Source organism: Eucyclogobius newberryi, unplaced genomic scaffold, assembly GCF_026437365.1.
Source record: "Eucyclogobius newberryi isolate DKJ021-1_F unplaced genomic scaffold, fEucNew1.0.hap1 SCAF_12, whole genome shotgun sequence".
NCBI lineage: Eukaryota > Metazoa > Chordata > Actinopteri > Gobiiformes > Gobiidae > Eucyclogobius > Eucyclogobius newberryi.
Window position 1 is genome coordinate 14,857,769 of NW_027315746.1, and position 26,697 is coordinate 14,884,465.

The 26,697-nt window shown below is 39.1% G+C and overlaps 2 protein-coding genes across 7 annotated transcripts in view; one reads left to right on the forward strand and one right to left on the reverse strand.

Moving 5' to 3' along the window:
* The first annotated feature begins 275 nt into the window (after window positions 1–275).
* Window positions 276–10,726, forward strand: LOC140356156 (myosin-7-like). Its single transcript, XM_072440933.1, has 39 exons — window positions 276–307; window positions 441–486; window positions 589–797; window positions 867–1,010; window positions 1,086–1,242; window positions 1,315–1,342; window positions 1,412–1,520; window positions 1,588–1,680; window positions 1,743–1,806; window positions 1,901–1,999; window positions 2,103–2,206; window positions 2,300–2,438; window positions 2,511–2,629; window positions 2,706–2,855; window positions 2,933–3,103; window positions 3,166–3,475; window positions 3,562–3,617; window positions 3,803–4,008; window positions 4,078–4,201; window positions 4,275–4,411; window positions 4,541–4,796; window positions 4,866–5,108; window positions 5,220–5,396; window positions 5,478–5,623; window positions 5,708–5,798; window positions 5,869–6,258; window positions 6,343–6,469; window positions 6,532–6,650; window positions 7,507–7,703; window positions 7,779–7,962; window positions 8,043–8,208; window positions 8,272–8,396; window positions 8,474–8,782; window positions 8,995–9,198; window positions 9,273–9,569; window positions 9,649–9,753; window positions 9,831–9,926; window positions 10,398–10,532; window positions 10,610–10,726. The coding sequence occupies exons 3-39, from the start codon at window positions 597–599 to the stop codon at window positions 10,625–10,627; spliced, it is 5,796 nt and encodes a 1,931-aa protein (XP_072297034.1). The 5' UTR covers window positions 276–307; window positions 441–486; window positions 589–596; the 3' UTR covers window positions 10,628–10,726.
* A 5,997-nt stretch (window positions 10,727–16,723) lies between these two features.
* Window positions 16,724–26,697, reverse strand: part of LOC140356157 (uncharacterized) — an 87,305-nt gene continuing 77,331 nt past the window's right edge. For 4 of the 6 annotated variants that reach the window (XM_072440940.1, XM_072440939.1, XM_072440937.1 and 1 more), the window contains 5 exons: window positions 24,788–24,880; window positions 23,644–23,725; window positions 23,446–23,555; window positions 22,906–23,044; window positions 16,724–20,967 (listed from right to left, as the gene is read on the reverse strand). In XM_072440940.1, the coding sequence (XP_072297041.1) occupies window positions 20,963–20,967; window positions 22,906–23,044; window positions 23,446–23,555; window positions 23,644–23,725; window positions 24,788–24,880 (429 nt within the window). In that variant the 3' untranslated portion in view covers window positions 16,724–20,962. The remainder of the gene's footprint in view (window positions 20,968–22,905; window positions 23,045–23,445; window positions 23,556–23,643; window positions 23,726–24,787; window positions 24,881–26,697) is intronic. The other 2 variants (XM_072440936.1, XM_072440935.1) reach the window with 1 other exon arrangement.

Consider the following 26,697-nt stretch of genomic DNA (forward strand, 5'->3'; position numbering starts at 1 on the left):
TTTGTTAGATTTATAAATTCAATTGTTGCCTTGGATAGTAAAATCCTATCCTCACACTACCTAATTTATCTTGCACCATTGTATCACCAGTGACCCTGCCTCCTTTTGTCAGAGTCTATTGTATTAGATGTTGTCCAAAAGGTGGGAGCAACAACAGTAGCAAGGCTCTACCAAATTTGGAAGATGTGATATGCCAACCTGGATGCCATTTCTCCATATTTGGTTGACTAACACCCTTTATTAATACAAAGGAAGCCTGGTGCCAGTCACTGGATCCGTCTACACTTGACAAAGGTTGACGTCAAAGGTAAGACCAACACAAACTCAAAACTCAAAGTCATCTTCTATGAACAGCTACATTAATGTGTTTTATGTAAGCAAATTAATCTGTCTTATAGCAAATATTATTTTAAAAGACATCTGTTTCTGTTACATTTTAGAGACAAATTCTGCACCGATTTGAGTTTACTTTGGTGTGCACCACAGGTAATTTTATCTAACAATATGTTTTCTTTCTTATATACCAAGGTATGGTAAACTTTTTGTATTTATTTTAAAAACACGTTAATCTTGATGCTATATTTTTAGTTTAAAACATGGGGGATGCAGCCATGAGAGAGTTTGGGGCTGCAGCTTCTTTTCTGAGAAAATCCGATAAGGAGCGTCTTGAAGCTCAAACTCGACTGTTTGACATGAAAAAGGAATGTTTTGTTCCGGATCCTGAGGTTGAGTTTGTGAAGGCTTCTGTAACTTCAAGAGAGGGTGACAAAGTCACAGTTAAAACTGAAACGGGGAAGGTGCGTAGCCTGTAGCAACTGTACACATTTCATTCTAGCTTTTAACCATATTTTGGGATATTTTTGCAGACCGTAACAGTGAAGGACTGTGACGTACACCCCCAGAACCCGCCAAAGTTTGATAAAATTGAAGACATGGCAATGTTCACCTTCCTCCATGAACCTGCTGTGCTGTTTAACCTCAAAGAGCGTTATGCTGCATGGATGATCTATGTGAGAATATTTCCAGTGTGCTGAGATGCTAGTAAGAGTACAGTCTTCACTACAGTATTTCTCTAAATTTGACAGACCTATTCTGGATTGTTCTGTGTGACTATCAACCCCTACAAGTGGCTGCCAGTTTACAACCAAGAAGTGGTTGGTGCCTACAGAGGAAAGAAGAGGAGTGAAGCTCCTCCTCATATCTTCTCCATCTCTGACAACGCATACCAGTACATGCTGTCAGGTACAGCCATTTCCTTTAAGACATACAAATGTAATCCTTTAAATGTGATAATTTGTATACTATTTCTAACAGACAGAGAAAATCAGTCCATCTTAATCACGTAAGTGCTATTTATAAAAATAAACTATAATAACAAAAGCTAACTTAAAGCTAACTTGTGTTTCCATAGTGGAGAATCTGGTGCTGGAAAGACTGTCAATACAAAACGTGTCATTCAGTATTTTGCCAGCATCGCTGCAGTGCCAAGTGGAAAGAAAGATGCTGCAGCTGAGAAGAAAGTATGTATCGGTAGATTAGATTATTGTGTATTGATTAAGAGTGTAAAATCAACAGAATGTCATGTAGGGAACCCTGGAAGATCAAATCATCCAGGCTAACCCTGCTCTGGAAGCCTTTGGAAATGCCAAGACCATCAGAAACGACAATTCCTCCAGATTTGTGAGTGATGTTCAAAAGGAAGAAACAAAAACTAACTAACTACAAACATATATTTCCAATAGGGCAAATTTATCAGAATTCACTTTGATAATCGCGGGAAGCTGGCTTCTGCCGACATTGAGACTTGTAAGTACAAGCTCTAAAGATAACACACACATAAATTATGAATTCACTTTTTAATGTACAGATCTAATATTACTGTGCTTCACCTTTCTTACAGATCTCCTAGAAAAGTCTCGTGTAACTTATCAACTTAAAGCTGAGAGAGACTACCATATTTTCTACCAGATCCTCTCTCAAGCTAAACCTGAGCTGTTAGGTGTGAACAAATAATATACTTTTGTGAAAGTCCATGTAACATACATACTGTTGTATTTACTTATTTGTTAATAAATACACTGTCGTTATATTTTATTTTTTAGAAATGCTGCTGATCACCAATAATCCCTATGACTACGCCTTCATCTCGCAAGGAGAGACGACTGTAACCTCCATCAATGATGCTGAGGAGCTAATGGCAACTGATGTAAGCAGCACATATACCTTTACATTAATACATTAGCGTATGAGCTAAATTGATTCAACACAGTGATATTTGTTTCTCATTGATTTTGCTCAGGACGCTTTTGACGTGTTAGGCTTCAATCAAGAGGAGAAGAACAGTATCTACAAGTTGACAGGGGCCATTATGCACCATGGAAACATGAAGTTCAAACAGAAGCAACGCGAGGAGCAAGCAGAGGCAGATGGAACTGAAGGTTTTTGTTAATATTTGCAAGAATAGTCTAGGCCTAAGATGCACACTGTAAAAACAAGTTGTGATTTCTTAGTTGCTGACAAAGTTGCATATTTGATGGGCCTAAACTCTGCTGACCTGATCAAAGGGCTGTGTCACCCAAGAGTTAAAGTTGGGAATGAGTGGGTCACCAAAGGACAGAATGTCGCTCAGGTTTGTGGAAATCTCCACCAAATAGAATATTGTAATATAGAGGATGATGTAATAATAGTATATGTTGTGTGTCTAGGTGTCCTATTCTGTTGGAGCACTATCAAAGTCAGTGTACGAAAAGATGTTTTTGTGGATGGTGGTGAGGATTAATCAATCCTTGGACACCAAGCAGCCTCGTCAGTACTTTATTGGTGTACTGGACATTGCTGGGTTTGAAATTTTTGATGTATGTAGAAAACATTTCTATTTTGTAACAGTGAATTAAAGAGGAACAGTTCAAAAAAAGTCCCTATTATTTTATAGTTCAACACCTTTGAGCAGATGTGCATCAACTTCACAAATGAAAAACTGCAACAGTTTTTCAACCACCACATGTTTGTACTGGAGCAGGAAGAGTACAAGAAAGAGGGCATAGAATGGACCTTCATAGACTTTGGCATGGATTTACAGGCCTGTATTGACCTGATTGAAAAGGTAAGTTAGCTAGATTTCTTGTTTACTTTTCAATTTAACTTAAACATATCTATTCTCCCCAGCCCATGGGTATCATGTCCATCCTTGAAGAGGAGTGCATGTTTCCAAAAGCCAGTGATGCCACATTTAAAGCAAAGCTTTATGACAATCACCTGGGAAAATCTGCCAATTTTCAGAAGCCCAGGATCATCAAAGGGAGACCAGAGGCACATTTCTCACTGGTTCATTATGCTGGGACAGTGGATTATAATATCAACAACTGGCTGGTGAAGAACAAGGACCCTCTGAATGAGACTGTTGTGGGACTTTACCAAAAGTCAAACCTTAAGTTGTTGTCAATACTTTTCGTGGGGTATGCGGGAGCTGATTCAGGTACTTCAGTAATATTACTTGCAATTGTATATTCAGGAAAAGGTAATAATCATAAGGCATTAATTGACTGTTCATTTCACCTCAAGAGGTTGGAAAGAAGAAGAAAGGGTCTTCCTTTCAAACTGTTTCTGCCCTGCACAGGGTAGGGCAATGTTAATGTAATTTTACACTTTATTTAACATTTTATGTAAATTCACAGATACGTTTTATAGTTGAACGTTAATCTTATTGGTCTTGTCAAAATACTTAGACAAAGAATTACCAAAACCTTTATTAATTTTCTTAAATGAGTATTTGGGGATTTTTTATTTTTTTTTAAATCAACAGGAGAATCTGAACAAGTTGATGACCAACCTGAGGTCCACTCACCCTCACTTTGTGCGCTGCATCATCCCCAATGAGACCAAGACTCCTGGGGCCATGGAGAACCCTCTGGTGATGCACCAGCTGCGCTGTAATGGTGTGCTGGAGGGCATCAGGATCTGCAGGAAAGGATTCCCCAACAGGGTTCTCTATGGAGACTTTAAGCAAAGGTAGAATTAGAAAAATGTGTAAAATACTATTATTTACAAAAAGGAAAATCATATTTCTGTTGTATTCAGATACCGTATACTGAACCCAAATGCCATTCCTGAGGGTCAATTTATTGATAACAAGAAGGCAGCAGAGAAACTTCTAGGCTCATTGGAAATTGATCACACCCAGTACAAACTGGGTCACACTAAGGTCAGTCTTCTGGGATAACAAGAATTTTGATTGGTATCTTTTGAGTAGAGTCTGATTAAATCCTTTTATGCAGGTGTTTTTCAAAGCTGGACTCCTTGGACAGCTTGAGGAGATGCGCGATGATCGCTTAGCACTTATCATCACAGGGATTCAATCACGATCCAGAGGCCTTCTGGCAAGGATTGAATACCAGAAAATTGTTGAAAGAAGGTATAGGTTGTGGCAAAAGTGGAAAAAAACAAATCCTAATGTTTAATGACTTCTGGACAGGAGTCAAAATGTCTTGACTGTCAAGATGGCTACTGTTAAAGTCACTGTAACTGTACTTTTTACCCACAGAGATGCCCTCCTTGTGATCCAGTGGAACATCCGCGCTTTCATGGGGGTCAAAAATTGGCCTTGGATGAAATTGTACTTTAAAATTAAGCCATTGTTAAAATCTGCAGAAACAGAGAAAGAAATGGCTACTATGAAGGAAGAGTTTATAAAATTAAAGGAGGCTTATCAAAAGTCTGAAACACGCAGGAAGGAACTAGAAGAAAAAATGGTGACCCTTCTCCAAGAGAAGAATGATCTGCGACTTCAAGTTCAATCAGTATGTAAATCATTCTTAAACACAATTTAGGACTTATTTTGACAACACATTGTACCTGTTCTGTAACAGGAGCTAGATAATCTAGGTGATGCTGAGGAAAGATGTGAAGGTCTAATCAAGAGTAAAATCCAACTTGAATCTAAAATAAAAGAACTGTCTGAGAGGTTGGAAGATGAAGAGGAGATGAATGCAGAGCTCACAGCAAAGAAAAGGAAGCTGGAGGATGAGTGCTCTGAGCTGAAGAAAGACATCGATGACCTAGAGCTAACTCTGGCTAAAGTGGAGAAAGAGAAACACGCCACTGAGAACAAGGTGCTTTTTGAATTTATTCGCTTGGATTCATTCTAGTTATTATGAATAATAATAATAATAATAATAATACATTAATACAATTAATTATTCTCTATATTACAAAATATGTAGGTCAAAAACCTGGTTGAAGAAATGGCTGCACTGGATGAAATCATAGCCAAACTGACTAAAGAGAAGAAAGCCTTACAGGAAGCTCATCAGCAAACACTGGATGACCTGCAGAGTGAGGAAGACAAAGTCAACATTCTGACCAAAGCTAAGGCAAAGCTGGAGCAACAAGTGGATGATGTAAGCATTTAAATAGATTTTTTTTTGCTGGACTCAAATAAAAAGCATAGAACTAACAGACAGAATTACAATGTTTTGCAGCTTGAAGGATCCCTTGAACAAGAGAAAAAGGTTCGCATGGATCTTGAAAGAGCAAAACGGAAGCTTGAGGGAGACCTGAAGTTGGCACAAGAAAGTGTCATGGATCTGGAAAATGACAAGCAGCAACTTGAAGAACGTCTGAAAAAGTAACACTTACTAGACTGTATTCAAAGCATAAAGCATATTTCAGACATGGCACTGCAATCACCAAAACATTTTCTTGATTGTAGAAAAGACTTTGAATTGAGCCAGCTTAATGGTAAGATAGAAGATGAACAGGCAATTAATGCCCAACTCCAGAAAAAATTAAAGGAGTTGCAGGTAAAAGCGTGTCCATGTGTTTAAAATATAAGCGTAAATGTCATTCATGTAAGAATGTCTGTCACTTTAGGCCCGCATTGAAGAGCTGGAAGAGGAGCTTGAAGCAGAGCGAGCTGCTCGAGCCAAAGTGGAGAAGCAGAGAGCGGATCTAGCCAGAGAACTGGAGGAGATCAGTGAGAGACTGGAGGAGGCTGGTGGAGCAACATCTGTCCAAATTGAGATGAACAAGAGGAGGGAGGCTGAGTTTCAGAAACTGCGGAGGGACCTGGAAGAGGCCACTCTGCAGCATGAAGCCACTGCTGCCACTCTCAGGAAGAAACAAGCTGACAGTGTGTCTGACCTGGGAGAGCAGATCGATAACCTCCAGAGAGTCAAGCAGAAACTAGAGAAGGAGAAGAGTGAACTTCGACTGGAACTTGATGATGTGGTCTCCAATATGGAACAGATTGTTAAGAACAAAGTAAAAATAAATGGAACAAATTACTAAAATACCTTCATCATTTGAACATTAATTAATTGGAAATTTAATTTACTCTGTTTTCAGAATAATTTTGAGAAAATGTGCAGGTCGCTGGAGGATCAGATGAATGAATATAAATCTAAGGCTGAAGAGGGACAGAGAGTCATCATTGACTTCACCATGCAGAAAGCAAAGCTTCAAACTGAGAACGGTATGGACTAATGTCTGACAAGACTTCAATTACTCACCAGTGATGACCTTTTTTTTTAAAAGGTGAACTCACCAGGCAGCTTGAAGAAAAGGAATCGCTGGTTTCTCAACTCACCAGAGGAAAACAGTCTTACACTCAACAGATTGAAGACCTCAAACGACAATTGGAAGAAGAAATCAAGGTAGATTATGAAAAAGTCTGATTTAGTAAAAAAAATCTGAATCTGAAAAAGTTTATTGCCATTGTCAATGAACAGAATTCATAAACATAGGAACTTGCTTTGCTGATTAGGTGCAACATACAATTATGAACATTGATAAAAACAAGATGCAAAAACTGCAATGAATTCATTGAAAATAAAAAACAAGGTGAGAAGGGTCGGCTGAGATCCGACCTGCTCGTCCAGAATCCTGGAGACGTACAGGTCCTGTAGAGACAGAAGTCCACAGCCGATCACCTTCTCAGTAGAGCGCACAATGTGCTGTAGTCTCTGTTTGTCCCTGGCTGTGGCTCCAGCGTACCACACGGTGATGGAGGAGGTGAGGATGGACTCAATGATGGCCGTGTAGAACTGCACCATCATCTGCGCTGGCAGATTGGCTTTCCTCAGCTGCCGCAGGAAGTACATCCTCTGCTAATGTAGAAGCGTTTTTAGCATTAGCATTAGCTTTGTTAATGTAGAAACTCCTCCGCCTCATGTTTTTCCCTCGGAGAAATCCCTTGTCTGTCGGTGCGTAGCAGCTGGAAGGCCTCCAGCTGTACAGCGCAGTCCGGGACCAACTCGCTGAGCCACGTCTCCGTGATGCCAGTTCATCCAGTTTGTTCAATATTCAGTTCATGTTGGAAAGGAAAATCCCAGGTGAGGGTGTGTACGTTTACACTAGATTCACGCATAAAAAAGACAAAACATAGTCCACCGAAACACCAGGGTATCCGTCTGCGGCGCCATCTTGGTCGGAAGGAAGCTACATAGATGAAAAAGCTACATAGATGACAACAAACAATATTTAGACACATGCTTTATTTATTTTTTTTAGGCAAAGAATGCATTAGCTCATGCAGTGCAGTCTTCTCGCCATGACTGTGACCTGCTCAGAGAGCAGTATGAAGAGGAGCAGGAGGCCAAGGCTGAGCTGCAGCGAAGTATGTCCAAAGCAAACTCAGAAGTGGCACAGTGGAGAACAAAGTACGAAACTGATGCCATCCAGAGGACTGAGGAACTGGAGGAGGCTAAGTAAGTGTCCAGTGCATTCAGCTAAACACATAGCAAAAGTCACCAAAACAAAAGAACTCTGAATATTTTTACTAGAAAGAAGTTGGCTCAGCGTCTCCAAGATGCCGAGGAGGCTGTGGAAGCAGTTAATGCCAAGTGCTCCTCTCTGGAGAAGACCAAACACAGACTCCAGAATGAGATTGAAGATCTCATGGTGGACGTGGAGAGGTCTAATGCGGCTGCAGCAGCTCTGGACAAGAAACAAAGAAACTTTGATAAAGTAAGCATTGTTATGTTAATGGTTTAATGGTAAAACTGTTTTAAATGGATTCACATTGATTTGTGTTGTACCTGGTACAGCTCTTGTCAGAGTGGAAACAAAAGTATGAGGAGTCGCAAGCCGAGCTGGAGAGCTCTCAGAAAGAAGCCAGGTCTCTCAGTACTGAGCTTTTCAAACTGAAGAACTCCTATGAAGAAGCTGTGGAGCATCTGGATACCATGAAGAGGGAAAACAAGAATCTACAAGGTAAGATAAAGGGAACTTCACCGCATGATTTGATGGGTAAATCATTCGAACTTTGATTTGCAGAGGAAATATCTGACCTAATTGAGCAAATCGGTGAGAATGGAAAAAGTATTCATGAGCTTGAAAAGATACGAAAGCAGCTAGAACAAGAAAAGTCAGAGATACAAACGGCACTGGAGGAGGCAGAGGTATGTATTCTGGGAGAAAACACACAGTAGACGAATAGTGCTCAAATGTACTAATATTAGTTCATTATCTTCTCTAGGCCTCTCTCGAGCATGAGGAGGGAAAGATTCTAAGAATACAGCTTGAGTTCAATCAAGTGAAGGCTGAAATTGAACGCAAGTTGACTGAGAAAGATGAAGAGTTGGAGCAGGCCAAGAGAAACCAACAACGAATTGTAGATAGTCTTCAGAGTTCTCTTGAAGCTGAGACTCGCAGCAGAAACGAAGCTCTTCGTCTGAAGAAGAAAATGGAGGGAGACCTCAATGAGATGGAGATCCAGCTCAGCCAAGCCAACAGACAGGCAGCTGAAGCCCAGAAACAACTCAAATCTACTCATGCCCATCTGAAGGTACCAACACAACCTGACCTTTTTGGTCATGTGCTTATTTATTGTCGAAACACACAAATTCAGAAGCAGTTTGAAGCAGATTGTGTGGCAAATATATACCTAATGTATACTCAAAAAATAAAATGCATACATTCTCGCCTAATCAGCAAAAAAAAAAGTTATGCTAGTGTACTACACTGTATGAATGAATTCCATCTGATTTTACTCTGAAGGATGCTCAGCTGCAGCTGGATGACTCGCTTCGTGCTAATGATGATCTTAAGGAGAACATTGCCATTGTTGAGAGACGCAATATTTTGCTTCAAGCAGAAGTTGAAGAACTAAGAGCTGCTCTGGAGCAAACTGAGAGAAGCCGTAAACTTGCTGAACAAGAGTTGCTGGATGTAACTGAGAGAGTGCAGTTACTGCACTCACAGGTGAGCATTGTTTTACATTTGAACAAGCTTTTAATAAAACCCCAATACTCATAGTAACTTTTTTATCAATTCAGAACACCAGTCTGCTTAATCAAAAGAAGAAGCTGGAGGCTGATACATCCCAGCTTCAGACTGAAGTGGAGGAGGCAGTGCAGGAGTGCAGAAACGCGGAGGAGAAGGCCAAGAAAGCGATCACGGATGCAGCCATGATGGCAGAGGAGCTGAAGAAAGAGCAGGACACCAGTGCTCACCTGGAGCGCATGAAGAAGAACATGGAGCAGACCATCAAAGACCTGCAGCACCGTCTGGATGAGGCAGAGCAGATCGCACTGAAGGGAGGCAAGAAGCAGCTACAGAAGCTAGAGGCCAGGGTATGTGAAAGAAAACCTCCTCAACTTTAAAAAAAGATACATATAGGTGTTGAAAATATTTCTGAATTATACATTATAGATTAAAGAATTGGAGACCGAATTAGAGGCTGAACAGAGGAAGTCCAGTGATTTAGTGAAGGGAATAAGAAAATATGAGAGACGAATCAAAGAGTTGACCTATCAGGTAAAATACAATTGCTTAAGAAGAAAGATATACACAATTAATTACATTTTTATTATAGATAAACATTTTTATTATAGACTGAGGAGGACCGCAAGAACATAGCTCGTCTTCAAGACCTGGTTGACAAGTTGCAGCTTAAAGTTAAGGTCTACAAGAGAACTACCGAGGATGTAGTAAGTGCACCATTGTTTTAAAGGGGCAATGGACGATTTTTCGGCGATTTGAGAACGCAGGCGGAAGTGCGCATGCGCACTCTCCCGTGCGGACTGATACAACACACACGTGCGTTTGTTTATTAGCGCAACGGAGCACATCACATCTCTCGTCTCCCGTAGATTTCTGTCCACTTCTGCGTCAGCTCGAACTGTCTTTCTCCGTCTTCATTTTGCCCCGTACACTGAGGGAACTATATTATGATAGATCCATGCGCTTAGGCACGCGGAAACGTGGGCACGAGCCCGACGCGGCTGCAGGTGAGCGATAGGTGCGTTTTATGATTGATACGTGGCAGGACAAATGATTTATCCACGCCACGAGGAAATATGATAAAAAAAAAATTGCTGAAAAAAATCGTCCATTCCACCTTTAAGCATGTAAGTCATATTGAGACATTGAGTCATCATCAAATTATTTCACTTTCCAAGGAGGAACAATCCAACAGTAATCTGACAAAGTTCCGCAAGCTTCAACATGAGCTTGATGAAGCTGAAGAAAGAGCTGACATTGCAGAGTCTCAGGTCAATAAGTTGCGTGCTAAAAGCCGCGATGTGGGTTCAAAGGTTGGTTTTTTTCAACATTGATATGAATCATTAATTAAACGTGTATTAATGTTTTATATTTCTGTTCTTATTTACAGAAAGGCCATGATGAGTAATGAAGTTTAAGTTCAACCTTTTTTTTTTGAGACACTATAGAATATGGTGTCTCCTTAAGCATGCCAGTTGTAGAATAAAGAATAAATACTATCAGCATCCCAAGAGGAGTCTGCAATGTTTATTATAATATACAAAACATATTTTTTGCACACAAATGTATTGCATACAGAACTATTATTTTGTGGATTATTGGCAAATTGTGTCAAACATCCATAGAGATGCGTTATCAATAACAACCCGATAGTGCTAGGTCACTACTGGTAAATACTTTTATCGCATTATAGTGTCAGAATACTTTTGAAGGTCATTCTATATGGGCACATTTCATGTCCGCTGGCTGTATTTATCATTTGTATTAATAAAATGTCTTTAAGTAATCTAATCTTTAAATAATGTCAGTTTTGCATAAATTAGGTGACCTGATGGCGCAATCTTTTGCAAAAACAATCCATTTATATGATGCGGGTAGCATTTTTGTGTGTCAAATTTACAAATGTTCAGATTTGACTTACTTTACAAGCCACATATTTTTAGTAGAACAAAATGGCACAAAAAACAACCTAAATGTGATTAAAGAGTTTAATTTAGTTTAAAAGAAAATAGTTTATTACTGTATTTGTTGTAAGCCACCTCGTCCATAATAGAAGTATTAAACTGTAAGATTCCTTTACTCCAAATAACATTTCAAGTAATTGATATTTTTGTAATGCCCAAAATCACAACAGGTTGGTGGACATTAGTTAGTAATTAGTAATTAAAGTTAAAAATGAACAAAGAAAATCATACCTTACCTCTCTTCTCCTCCTTTGGAACATGCAGATTGACACACAAATGCAACAGACTCTCACTCAGGTCACTAGATGAAGGCAAGTTGTGGGAGCAAGGCCTAAGAAGGAGTCAGAGGCAGGGTCCAATACCCAGCACCTTCTCAAACAAGAGCTAACAATAGCAGCCTGATTCTAAACCAGTGTTGGCTCGGATGTCGGTCTTAGGAAAAGGTGCCTCACAACTTCTTTTGCTGGGGCTATATGTGATTGTAAAGTCAGAGACACAAGGACTCTGGACAGCTGGGAATGAGGCCTTTAAAAGTGGCTGTACTAGACTTGGGTTTCACAGAGGCTGTACAATATTTACTTAAGTATATGTAGGGGAATGAGAAACAAATTAAGAATTAAAAACAAATTAAACATAAAATACATGATGTGAAGATGTTTGTTTCAACAGATTTCTTTACAATCCCTTCAAGTGAATAAAAATGAAATGTTCACAGTCCATGGTGCTGACGTTTTTATCCGCTGCCTCCTTTTCAGTAGTTCTCCTTACCAAATATTTTTAGTTTAAACCCGTACATTTACTTACCGGTAAGTCAAGAAATCTCATCTTGAAAGACATACTTGGAGCCACTCACCAAAATATGAAATGCACCAAACATTGTGTGAGCAATGAAAAACACCATATTGTAATAATGCTAAAGAAGTTTAAAGTCCATATGACTGTGTTTTTCTAATTATGATGTAAATTGGTGAGTCCCTGTGGTAAACAATTACCGGTATCATAGTTTTACATCAGACAAGTTGCAGTTTGCAAAGAAAATTTGACAAATAATTACAGGAAGTAGTGCAGAGTTCTACAACTGAATACTTCCACCTCTGTGATGTCATTCCATCAAAAATGCTGAGATACTTTGCACGCGACTTACATCTTTTTATGAAAGTTTAAACAATCCTTTAACAAAATAAAGAAGTTGTCAGGTGTAATTATTTGTCAAATCATAACTATTGTATGATTTAAATGGATTTTGACCTTCTGGTTGCTAAGTAACAGTTGTGGAATTACCTCCGTCATATCTGTCATATTCAGAAATGTAGAAAAACAGGTAAAATGTTTGGTAAAATCGTAAAATAATCCCTTTATTTACTGAAAATGTGTCATTTGGACGTTAAATCACCTAAAACCGATTTAATGTTGATAAATTGGGTAGTTTAAATTTACATACAACTAACTTCAAACCAAGATGGCTGCAGGTGGCAAAAACAATTCAGGAGTAAAACAATCGAACATGCATGAATCAATTTAAATGTCTGAGGGCTAAAGATGAGGGAACACGTTATACTATGTTTAAAAGCTCATAAAAGTTGATTTTACATAGTAGGCTGCTGCTGCCGTTTAAAGTTACTCGTTCTGATAAATGAAATTAGAACTAATAAAGAGTGTTATGCCCTAATCCTAACCCTTTACCTTGGTTTTCAGTGCAAGCAGTCTCAGCAGGAAGGCTCATCTTCTGCTGATCTTCTGCTGGAGGCAGGCAACTGGGAGGCAAAAGTGGGGGCAGAGGGACTGAGGGACCGGTGGTGGAATGTCCGGAGCTGGCAGACAATGAGCCCTCTGGGGACACTCTTCTGTGGCTGTGGTGAGAGCCACAAGGCAGGGTGAAAGACCTCTTGTAACACCTGAGAAATCCGCCTTCCTTATTGTAGGTGTCCCTGGATATCCCCTTTTGTAGATGATAAATGGAGGGATAGGGATTGGAATGTAGATCCAAATGCTTCTCAATTGCCCAGAGGAACGGCCTCTACTCCAGATGAACGGCTCCTCATCTGCCTGGATGAGTAGTCTTGCTAGATGAACCACACACTCTCTCCCTGACATGATTCCCTGACTGTCGCCTTTCGAGGCAACTGCGGTTATGATTTTGGGCGTTACAAAAATGAATTATGAATATCCTCTCCAGCCGCATTAAAGCAGGCCAAGGCGGAGATGTGGTGCGACCAAAGTGTGCTTTGTCCTCCGGGGCACGATAACTTTCCTGCAAAGGCTGTCCAGCTGAGACCCTGTCTCATCAGTTGTATGTGTTATGGGGTTTTTCCCTCAGCCCATACTTCTCCATGGTGCTTTTTAGAAGTTTGAAGTAGTCTTCAATTGGCCTTCTCTTTGCAAATCACGCCTCCCACAGTCAATAAGGTCCATGGTCTGAGTTGCGAGGCGTCGGAATTTTATCCACCATGTCTGACCAAGCGCCAACCTTGGAGCCTATAGGTGGTGCTTGTTGTGGATGGCCAGAACATGGGCCAGGACGTGAGACTTCGTCAGTAAAAACCCATAACTGGCAGTACTCCACCATTGTATGCGCATCCTAGCTTGAGAGTAGGATCTTTGGCCCCGTGATGCAAGTTGGGGCCACCTTTCCACTGACTTGGTCACTCAGGCTGGACTTTGGGACACTGAGCAGCTGGGTGCCTGATGCTGAGCCTGCCTGTCTGGGCTCCTGCCATGGTCTCTGGAGGTCTTCCTCTCCTTCCTTTGGAGCCTTCTTATAATTGGCATCTCCAAAAATCCAACAAAACAAGAACAAAAAGATGGTTACATATGATTAGAAAGTAGGACAAATGAAAACAGGCATTTTTTTCCACATGAGAAATAGATAAATAAAAAATAGTACTAGTTGGTAAAGGTCCGCACTCATTTTCTGTACTTCTTAGGACACCTGCAGGAGAAAAAACACAATGTCTGACTCCTGACTGACTCCCGTTTGGCTTTCTATTCTCACTCTCTTACAAACATAAGAACATGAAATTGCTTTTTTAAATTATTCACACATAGGTTAAATATAAGGCAAAAGTACTGTAATTTTACAACATGCTATTTTTTTACAAAACTATATGTAGCTTTGCACATTCATGTGTTAAATTTGATTAAATAAAATATTTTAATGAATATTGAATATTTTACCAATTTACAAAGCTCATTTCTGTAAATGTTTAGAAAGTTTATTTATTCCTATTGTAACAATGTGATGTATTGAACATCAGGGGGCAAGCACAAGCCTCCCCCCGACATTATTCACTTAAAATCCTGAAAAAAAATATCTTCATTACAATGTCTCACAGAGGTTGATAACATGACATGAAGTGAACCAAAAATAAATATGTTATAATATGAAAAATTGTGATAAAATGTGAATATATGAGTATATTTCTGTGATGTATTTTATCTGCATAATAGTGATATTTTTTCTGCATCATTAGTCTAAGAGAAGAACGGGTGTGTGACGAACTGCATTTGTGAAGGGGTCGTAAAGATGGGCCAAAGGATGTTTACCCGAGGGGGGGTGACAGCGGAGAGGAGTTTGGGCCCAGAGGAGTTTGGGTAATGTTTACCCAAGGCTTGATCTCTACAGAAAAATACCAAGTGCCTTGATGTGAGCCTGACCAATGAGAAATGTGACCCGCCTATTCCAGAATATCTAATAAAACCAACCAGCATGGTAAAAAATGAGGTGAGACGCAGGAGGGTCAGCCAGGCTGCTTACAACGGCCTGGCTGACACAGCCCAGCGTTTTCTCCCATGCATGCCACACAAATGTCTGATATTTCTGTGTCGTTTCACATTCTAAGTTGAATTGTGTTCTCAATGTGTTACGGAATAGCATCGGTGTATGTCTAATTCCATGACAAAAAAATAAACAATTGTATTGTAAGGCATACATAAATACTAATAGTTAGGTCAGTTGAATTAAAACAGAAGGTGGGGCATTGAATGTGAAATTTGTTTTGCATAGTAAGATCTTGTCTTGAGAGGAGTAGTAACTTTTGAATTAATTTACAAAATGTCACAAACAGGGTCTCTCCATTATGGTACTTCCTTCAAGGAAAACAATACTCACAATGGCAGATATTGTATTGTATTTTGTGTATGATCAACATCATACACAAAATAAAATATATGATTACCATTTTCATCAGTAGTATTCAGAGACAAGCACTCTCTAATATCACTCTAGAATTTTTGGGACACAGGACATTAAAAAAAAAAAGGTGCTTCATCAGTGAAATCACAAAAGGCTCATCTTGTCTTATCCAAGCTCCGGGGAGGTCAGACCATGTGTCAGACCATGTGTCAGACCCATGGGTCAAACCATGTGTCAGACCATGTGTCAGACCATGTGTCAGACCCATGGGTCGGACCATGGCATGGGTCAGACCATGTGTCAGACCATGCGTCAGACCAAGGGTCAGACCATGGCATGGGTCAGACCCATGGGTCAGACCATGTGTCAGACCCATGGGTCGGACCATGGCATGGGTCAGACCATGTGTCAGACCATGTGTCAGACCAAGGGTCTGACCATGGCATGTGTCAGACCCATGGGTCAGACCATGTGTCAGACCATGTGTCAGACCAAGGGTCAGACCATGGCATGGGTCAGACCCATGGGTCAGACCATGTGTCAGACCATGTGTCAGACCAAGGGTCAGACCATGGCATGGGTCAGACCATGTGTCAGACCATGTGTCAGACCATGGCATGGGTCAGACCATACCGGAGCCATCTAACTCGGAGTCATCAGGTCAATTCAGAAAGTGAATCTAGAGGAAAATAAAGGAAAAAAGGAAGTGACTCACAAATCAAAGCAGAGGAGATGTTTTTAGTTGGCATGGCTGCAGTGACTATGCAAGATGGCAGGGGCAAAACAACTTTAGCACACATCCATGGTTACTTCTGAAGTGTTAGCTACTTGGCCAAAGTTACACATTGTCTTCGTACTTCAAATTATAGTTATATGATATGATACTTGAGTCAGTTGAGGGACCAATTCTTCAGATTGTGTATGTGTCAAGGCTATTATTTGGCTTTCAATTCGCATACAACAGATCTGATAATAAATCAACAAGCTGTATGAGCCAAAACTGGCCCAAATGCATTAGACCAAACTATGTGTAGGATAATGTTATATTTTGAGGACTTCAAAAGATATATTTGTTAATTTGCTATGACAATGGTGCTAACTGTCCATCACTCTGAAATCCATCAATTATGGTGGACAGTTTTTTTTTTATTAGATAACAAAAAAGAGAATAAAACATGCCACTGATAATTTCCATCAATGACATGGCCCATCTCAACACAATTTCCACAATGATAAAATATTTTTTATCCGTCCCTCCTGTCCACTAAATATTATTTAGGCCTATGTGTCGATATGTCATCTGAAATACAGCGACTGAAAAATAAGGCAACCCAACACAGGCAATGACACACAAAGAAACCAGCTATTTATTTTCACTTAAAATAGAAAAAATAAATCACAAACCAAATTTTGTTCTTGTTTTATTTCATGATTAATATTCACATCACTGGTTAACAATCACAATGAAGATCTCTTTCATACCAAATAGTCGCATTTGAGAGGGGAGAGAAGTTCTACCTAAAAGGACAATAAACGCCTAGAACAACCAGCCGTTTGTTGTCTTCAGCATGCTCTTGCTATCATGTTGTCATACAGAATTGTAGCACAGAGTAGATCCACTACACAGAACTGAAAGGCACCTTCACTTGTACTCCAGGTAACAAATAGTAGGTCACGCACACCGAATGCCAAAAAAGCTACGTATTTATTGTTCATGAATACCAAACAGATGTTCTGATACATTGTTATATTGGTTATAACAGAAAGCTACATTTCAGTTCCATGTTGCTGACAAGACTCTGTAGGTGAGACAAAGCGAGGGCTCCAGTGCATGTCTACCAACACTGTCAATTGATTAAATATGAAATTATAGTTAGTTTTGATGTTTTTACATATCACTTCTTCCATTTTCAGTCCGTGCTGGTAGGCATGGTTAAGGTGTCAATGAAAAGGAGCTGTCTAATACATAACATTGCTGTCTACCACATGCTTCAAGGCAAAACTTTGGTAACTGTGTAATACAAGGTTGAAGAAAGGGCTAGCCAGTGTAAGTGTAATGTTATTGTTTTAAGACAGTGATTTGTCAATTTCATTTTTCATTCCTCCAAGTCCTAACAGACATTGCCACCCTTCCTTTACATTTCCAACCTAGTTAATTCAAACATATTCTTGGAAAACATTCTTCATTTTTTAACAGCCCTTTTTGAATATACAGACCCCCAAAATGTTTTATTATACCAAATTCAAATAATAGTATATTGTAATTTACCTTATGTCCTCATCCACAACAACTTGTTAAGAATCAATTTTGTGTTTTTATTTTTTAAATTTTTTTATATATTTGGAGTGATATAAAAACATGATATCTATATACATAGGACAGTGAGATACTAGTGGAAAGTGGCATTTAAGCGCTATTTAAGGGAGTATACAGCAGTCAATGGACTGAATATGGTGATTACATTTTGACCAAGCCACAAGATCACAGAGTAACAGACTTTGAAACATAAGAACAATAAATAAAAGAAAAATGAACACATTGTAAATTGACAGCTTGTGTCTATGTGCAAGTTAATCTAGAAAAGAACAGTAAGGTATGACACGGTACTAACAAAACAAATTATCAAGTAAACATTTGTCCATAGTTGTGAAATTATTTAAATAACACACAAAGACATTCGAAAACATTCAAATCCACCATTAATCACCCTGTGTTTATTAAGTTAGTTGCCTGGCTAACCTAACTCACATTCTGACTAATACGGTTGTCTAGCTTGCCAAACAAAATGTCAAATGTAAGGATCAAAATACGTTTTAATTTAAGCAAGAGAATGCAGGTTGGCCAAAATGTGAAAAACAGCACATGAAACAAGATGAGGGCAGACTGGAGAGTTGAGTTTTAAACCATCATAGCACAACACTAATGACCAAAGATCCACTAAAATCCACTAATAAAGCAGTACCAAGGTGTGTCATCCTAAGACCACAGTCCTCCTTAAAAATACTAACATAAACATTAAGACTGCTACTCGTTCCTACTTAAGTCTATATACACTAGCCAATGCCTACCTTTCAAAGTGCTTTCACCCTTTGTTCTTTCATTGCCAAAGAGCAGTTCACATTATACTCTGACATTATGGTTTTGTGGAGTTTTCCTTGCGGGTGGCAAGGGCTCTAAAAACGAATCGTACTTATTGTTGGTGTTGATGGATTGCTTGTTTGATTATCATTACTAGTCTATACCTAACATCTGCTTTACTTCATAGAGTATACATATACAATACATAGCTGACAATGTATTAGAGTAAAGCAACTTCACTTTAGTGCATCAACTTTCAAAGTGCACACGACTTGTAGCAGGGGTAAGTTATTACTTCATATGATTTTATCCAGACTAACTAACTATCTTTAAAGTAATGTAGCAGTAATACAGATTACGGTGTAGGTTTAACACTGTATCAAAGCCAGACTATCAGTGTTTCACAGGCTTAGGGGCGCCCTCTACAGGATGGATGCAGTAGTAAACACTTCACACATCTGACAAGTGTGGCCACGCGCCACAAACACTAATCCTTCACTGTTTCACCAGGGACCACTCCAGTCACAAATGCAAAATGCATAGAGATGCAGTGATTACACAGGGCCATCCTAATGGTACATTAAAGACCAGATCTTACACAACATGCTTGGTGTGTAAATTAAAATCACATCACAGTGCTTTTTTCTTCTGACGTCTATTCATAAAATGCCTTTTATTTTGGTGACATACCTGACCCTTTGAAAAAAGACAATAATATTCTAAAAGTGGTTTATGTTTTTTATCTTTCTGTAAATAATTTGTAATATTTATCACCTGTAATATAGAAATTGTACACCTTTCAACAAAAAAATGACAAATACTACAGCTTTGCAAAAAATCAGATGCCATCACAATTCTGCCTAATATACTGAAATATTGCTGCATTCATGGCATCTCGGAGTTGGCCAGTTCCTGCTGTCCAGTGTAACAAAAACTGTTGCATGTTCATAGTGCTGACATTAGTCATTTTCTCTTTCATGTAAAAAACAATATGAAAAGAATTAACAAAATTGTTACAAGCATATTCAAAGACTATATATACCTTCTATTTACACCAAAACTCAAAAGTCTATTAATAGTAGTAAAGACTGTTTTTTTATGTATCTGCAGAGAATTCCAACTTCCGACCTGCCATGAATGTAACACCATCCACAAATACTGATTCTTTTAGGCCACTCCTTTAACTACCTTCCCCCTGTGCTCTGCCAGTCTGTGAAGTTTGAGTAAAGGGAGGACTTTTCTCTATTGCTGCTTAGAAAGGTGAATGAGCAGGAAATTAAAACGTCTTGCATATGCTATGGCCTAAAATGTGTTTATCAACTTAACGCAGGAGTGCATAAGCATTTTTCTCTGTGCTTCCACCTATTTATATGGATTCTTAAGCTGGAGATATGTAGCCCCACCGTGTCACGAGCACTCTCCTGTTTTGGTGCCTGTCAGTTTACCTCCGCTATTATTCGTGGTTAAAATACATGGAAAGAACTGCAGTGGTATTTGTCACCTTAGTTAGTGAGTTAGTGTTGTGCTCAGACCATGTGATCAGGGCTTCTTAGAGCCCTAGTGGATAATGTGGACCATGGACAATCATAATCTGGAGCATATTAACATTTAGCCATATAAATATAACTGATAGGATTGGATCTATCTTTTTATACTCAAGCTTTTTATATTAACCAAGTTATTGCTCATTTCTACACACAAAAAAATAACATGCAATGAAAAATCCGAATTACTCCTTGTGTGGACATGTGACAATGTGTTTTAGTTTCAAAACATAACAAGTATTAAACGCCATAAAGCAAGATTAGGACATTATGGTCATTTTGAGACCGGCTCATCTAAAAGGTCAAGGTTTAACAAGCTTGTTGATGTCACACTGTCCATACGTTTTGGTGTCATTAATACACTTAATATATAGCTCACATGCTCCATCTGTGATGAATGTGCATTTCTATCTTAATAGATGCAATGGGATTAGTGTTACATTACAAGTGCATTATACAGAGTCTGTAATTAATGCAACAAATGTTATAGTTTGAGGTAATTCATTCTATTCAAGAATACAATAGGCCGAATATGGTTCAAACACAGTCCTAAAACTGCTTGTATTTTTTTTTTTTTTGGGGTTAAACACATTTTCACAACACTTTTACTGCTAACACTGCTTTAAAATGTTTCAGTGAGGTGCGGAAGTGTAAGTAACTACAGTAGATAGAGAAAACTGGAGGTATGGTTAGTATGGAGCAGGGCAGGATGCATGTATGCAAAGCTGAGACATATTTACCCTGTATTAGTGGAGTCTGTAAAGGATTTTTAGAATCAGATTTGGGGATGGTCCCATAATAATGACAACAGGGTTAAAACGTGAGTGCATTGAGGGGTTCTAGTCGGTGGTGTTTGTAGCAGGAGGCTGGCAGGCGGACCCCGGAGAAACACGAAGAGACGACCGGGTGGAACAGTGGGGCGGGATCAGGATGACTGCGCAGTAGTGAGTCGGCTGATTGGTCGTCGGTCGGCAGGTGGGCAAGCGCCATGCGTGGCTCACCGAATGACGTGAGACACCGGGGTTCAGTCTGTGGAGCGGAACAAGACGGTAGTGCAATTATAACATTTGGCCTCATGCTTTGTTTGAATTGGACCTAGAGAATCACATGCATTTCATCTATAAAAACCCTATGTTTATAAATGTGTTACACCTGAATAGGGATGTCACGATATAACATTTTAGTGTTACAATTATTGTGAGAAAAAACATCATCATTTAACATTATTAAACAGGCTTCTACTCTAACAATGTTCAAATCTAAGCTAAAACAGTTTTGTTTAGCTGTGCATATGACTGAAAGGATTTTTCTTTGCACTCTTCTCTTTTATGACTTCAATTGTTTTGTGATTTCATTAGTTTAGACAATCAGTTGGACTGATTTAAAAGGGAGTTGGACTCCGAAAACACGTTATCCTTTGTGGCTAGGTGTTTTTTATTTTTTTATTTTCTTCATTAGTTAATTTTATTGTATTTCTGCTGTGTGAAGCACTTTGAATTGCCTTGTGTATGAAATGTGCTCTACAAATAAACTTGCCTTGCCTTATTTATGTTGAGACTGTGACTACACAACTCTTTAATTTTCTTTCTTTCTCATGGTCTATCATGTTACTATTCTTCCAGTTTGTGATTGGTTTTACGAAATTGAACTTTCTGAAAGACAAAATACAGTTAAATGTGTGTTAAAAACTATTTTGCTTTCAAATTGCCACTATTATAATTTTTTTGTTATAATCATTATTTTGTGACCTGAATAATCACGATTATCGACTAATAATCGAGACATACCTACACCTGAGTTGACATAATAACGCAGGATAACAGAGGACCTACAGTTAGACTGTGAGGCCCGTTTCATTTCATGTCGGATTCATAAAGTCGATCGCTAAAAGGCCATTAGCGTCTGGTGCACGGCCTTATGAGTTATGAGCCAAATTACAAAGCCGCGCTGTGTTTTTATTGTATTAACCCAGAGGCCATTTGTCACTTAGGCTAAATCTGCAAACGGCTTCGAGTGGCCGAGGTCTGGAGTCCCTGTGAACATGAGCCTGCTTCTTGGAAAGAGACGAATACAAAACCAAGACATCTTAAGACAAAAGATCTGCTTATAATTTCATTTAGTGGAAAAATGGCTGCTATTTTCATCCACACTCTAAACCAGAGACAGAGCGAAAGTTAAGCACAACTCTCAGTCTCTCACGTTCACTATTCACCGACCAGATGTAAAACGAGGAGTGAGTGCTGCTCGGTGGTGGAGTGGTTAAGGCGCAGCACACACGCCGGGTTCCAAGTGCAGCCGGCCGCAGTGTCACGAGTTTGAATCCCAAACTCAAACTATTTACTGCATGTCCTCCCTTCTCTCTCATCCTCATTTCACTCTCATCTGTCCTGTCCAATAAAGCCTAAGGGCCAAAAAGTAAAAAGAGGATTGAAAATTGCCCCAAAATGATTATTCATTTCTGTCTCTCTCTGAGTCATGTAGATAATGTTTTACCCACAAGAAATAAAAAGCCAAATTACCCAATGGCTGGTGTGTTTGACAGTCGGGATGGTGGATCGGTTGTCGAATATCGGCGAGGTTTCCCCTGTATTGGTACGATATTGAACATTTTGCCCATATTTGGCATTCATATTATGTCTGCACCGCATCGCGTGTCATCCCCAACTTGTCCCCAGCGTATCAGATTTTACTTAACTTTATTGTAACATAACATTTGTGATCTTATTATCGGTATCGGCTAATATCGGTTGTCAGCCACAACAGTAAGACATATATCGGATTTTTACAGCTCACTGGCTCCAAGCGCTGAAGTAATATCTAATTTGGGTTTAATGTTTGTATTGAGACCAACATATCTAAAATGACAGGTGTTTTCCCGCTACAAAACACAACTTAATATAGTTACATTGGTTTAAATAACAATCAACTCGACACTCATGGTCTAAATCCTGAACTGTGTGCACTTACTTGTCTGAGTAATGTGCTTGTCTAGACTAATAGGGTCTCGCAGTCCGTCTCCCCCAAAAGGAGTTGGTGAGGCTTCCTTCATCCCATTCTCCTTGGTGCCGCTTGGAGGTGAAGACATTTTCTCCTCCACCTTCTCCTCCTGCGCACAAATACAGAGACAGGAAGACACGGTGAAGTCTGTCATCTAGTGGTAAACACAAACATTCAAGGACAAATGAGAATAAGTGATAAATATGATACTAAATAACAAAATACTGTCTGGGAATGTAAGAATACAAATGCGTTTTTTCCAGTATTGGCAATTCTGCTTGTCATTTACACTTTAAACATTTTAGTTGAACAAGAAAATGCAAAACAAATCATTGATCAATCAACATCCGATCAACTTTGCACGTACTGATAACAAACATTGTGAATTAACTATGTTTTGTCATTACTTATGCGATAGTTCACTGATAGAAGTTCATAAGGACCTTTCAAAGTTATAATCTTTATGTTGTCAAGTCAGATATTTCATTTGTTTGTTGTGTGTCGTCTGACCTTGTGTCCATTGGTTTGTCCATTGCCTGGTCCCACATTATCCAGGGATCCAATTTTGGATTTGGCCTTAACATTGATCTTGTGGGACTCGATTTTCACATCACCGCCACCTGAGTTTAAAAATAAACAACAGGATGGTTATACAGTGGATAAAGAGGAGAGGAGTTGTTTAAATTATTTGTAAATGTTGTTGAAGACCTGGTTTGTATTTGATGTTGTCCTTGGAGCCACACTTAGAAGTCACCTTGCTCAGGTCAACCTTCTTATTCAAGATCTGCACCTGGGGATGAGAAAATGTCATAATGTAACCCTCTTCAATCATAAAACATTCCGTTCCGACCTTTTTTCTGAAGAGTCTGACAATCGAGACCAGAATGTGATGGCAGCTGGCATGAGCGTCACTGACAGTATGAAATGAGATCAATCAGATTTGCATTTTTAATGACACACACAGCTGTGAGCATGGCAGCGGGTAATAGTGCACGTACTACTGTTAACACAAGCGGTGACCTTTGGTATATCTTTTCCTTTTAAACATTGCACTAGGACCAGTGGTGGAAAGTACAAAGTACAAAAGTAAAAAAGTAAAAGTACTGTACTTAAGTAAAATTTGTAGGTATCTGTACTTTACTTAAGACTTTTTACTTTTACTTCACTATATTTTGGAGCAGGTAAGTTGACTCCACTACACTGAAAAGTACTTTTCATATGTTTTGTGGGGTTATATTTAGCGCATTCATAGTGACATTCTGCCTAAAGGTTTTGAGTTCATCCAGTTTTGAGAAAACAAAATAAAATTCACAAGAAATATTAGGAAAATTATTGGAATTTGATTGGACCAAAACAATTCAAAATTACTAAATTTAACGCTTTAACAGTTCTTTAAGTACATTTTTTAGAAGTTTACTTCAATACTTAGTAGCACAAACAGTACTACTTTTAATTTTACTTCAGTATTGTTTTGCTTCTGTATCTGTAATTTTACTTACGTAACAAAATTGAGTAAATGCTAAACCTATAAACTGTAATCCTCAGCGGGCATCAATACGTCCAATAAAACAAGACTATTGCTAATCACAAGGTTATTCCTGCAAAAGGAAACGGTTTAATGTCTAATTTCTTGATTTGAAACACACTGATACCACCACCCTCCTCTTGACATATATAAATACCTGCACTTACTGACACATCAAACACATCACAAGACGCCAATGAAAGTGATGGAACCAGACAAGGTGAGAACAAACGAGTGGCTAAGTGGAAAAACACCAGAGAGTTTGCAGCGCGAGCACTGGGAGTCCACTCTTCCCACAGTGTGACTTCAGCATGACCATTTACTTACATTGCCACCTCCAGGGACATGTTTGATATTGTCCTTGGAGCCACAGCGAGACGTGACATGGCTGAAGTCCAGCTTTTTGTGCACTATCTGAACCTACGAACAGACGGGCAGACACACAAAAGGCGCACACAAAGCAAAAGAAAGGGGGAGGGGAAGGAGTGGAGGAAAAATAAAACGGGAGACAGACACAGAAAAAGCAGGCAGTAGAGAAATGTAGATCAGCTAACGGCTTTGGTTAACAAGATACAAAATAGCTCCGCACTGTCAATATGGAAGCTTTTCTGTCATTCAAATCAAATATTTTTACAGCTTGAGGTTCACGAAACGTAAGCAAAATGTCTTCTAAAGTGCACAAATTGTATTTAGTATTGGAAATGTGAATATGTTTGACACCAACAGAGCGCTTCCATACACAGCTTGAAGAGAAATGTCAGAACACAAGTGCCCATGCAACACATATTTTAACACCAAATGTTAAAAGCCAGTTAAAAAAAAAGAGTAGCATGTGTATGTCTTAAAAAATGAAATCTGATTTGTACTTTGCAAATGAAGTGTACAGGCGGACTCGATTTTTAAACAATTTGTAGAAAGTCTGATCGATCCTAAAAAACAGAGGCAAAGGTCAAAGTTCATTTATGCTTCATGAGGGAGAAATGCAAACAAGACACGTGTTACTACTTTAAAAATGGTAGCAGAGTGACAATATCCAAGAGGTTTAATAATGATTATGTGTTCTGAATAATTAAGAGTACATTTAATTATACTAGTGAAAGTTACAGTATATGCAACATGTTAGCAATATAATATAATTAAGTGTGGTATTTATTAACTGTAAGCCTCAATAGAGATCACAATAAATACAAATATAAATTACAAATGAATCTATGCATTAACAATTGTTATCCAACCTCATTTACAATGTTATAATACCACTTAAAGGTGCACTATGTAACTTTTCTGGTGGAGGGTCTGCCCCATGCTTATCTCCATGGAGATGTCATTGCTTTGTTTGACATGTTCCACAGCGTCCCCGGGCCAAATCACAGGTCAGCTCTGCATGTTTATTTTTCTCAGAAATAAAACTCCGGCTGCGTTTAATGCCATACTATGAAACATTCCAGGCAAAGCAATTCCAAGCAGGTATTGTACAAGAAAAGGTACATAGTGGCGGGTACAACACCTCCTTTGAGTGCCTCGAAGGTGAAAAATACACTGTAATAATAATAATAGTAGTGCACTTTTTAATGTCATATCATCTCAAACAAGGTACTCTGACTGATTAAACAGACAACAGGTAAGCATCGGCAATACCCAAATTTAAAGCGTATAGTGCTCGTTAAAAAACATTTCAATAAGGCTCTAAAACATGGCTGCGCCCCCATTCATTTGTGATGTCGGCGCTCAAATGGCCCGCGGAGCCCTTCCCCTTCCACTGCCTCGGCCTCGTTCTCGTTCTCAGGGATGAAAATGGTGCGATGACGCAGGTGGCAGCGAGCAGCACAGGATGACTCACAGAATAGTTAGCACACATACCACTTAATATCTGAACAGCCGCGCACGTGCACAAAACGAGACACACTCTGCGGCTCGTAAACAGTGCCGCAGTCCCATTTTGTTTTTTCCCCGCGTCGTGAGATTGTGAAATCTTCCAGAACGACGGTAGCAGCTGTAAAGCCTATGGTCGATCATATTGTATCATTTAAGTGTGTGCTGCAGTGGAGATATAAGTATGTAGAGTTTATACTATCAGCTGAACTAGATGCAACCCTAGTGCTCTAGTGTCTATTGTTTAATATCTATGAACACATAATATTGAGCAGTATGTGAGCTGGTTATGGCTCTGGTGACTTGTAAAACTAACACAAGACATTTTAACGTGTCTTGAGCAAAACAAGCAAATTCATCTGCTT

Coding starts and splice junctions, on each gene's coding strand:
- LOC140356156 (XM_072440933.1), top strand. CDS start 597: ATGGGGGATGCAGCCATGAGAGAGTTTGGGGCTGCAGCTTCTTTTCTG. Junction 1,011..1,085: donor ATGCTGCATGGATGATCTAT/GTGAGAATATTT, acceptor TAAATTTGACAG/ACCTATTCTGGATTGTTCTG. Junction 7,704..7,778: donor GAGGAACTGGAGGAGGCTAA/GTAAGTGTCCAG, acceptor TATTTTTACTAG/AAAGAAGTTGGCTCAGCGTC.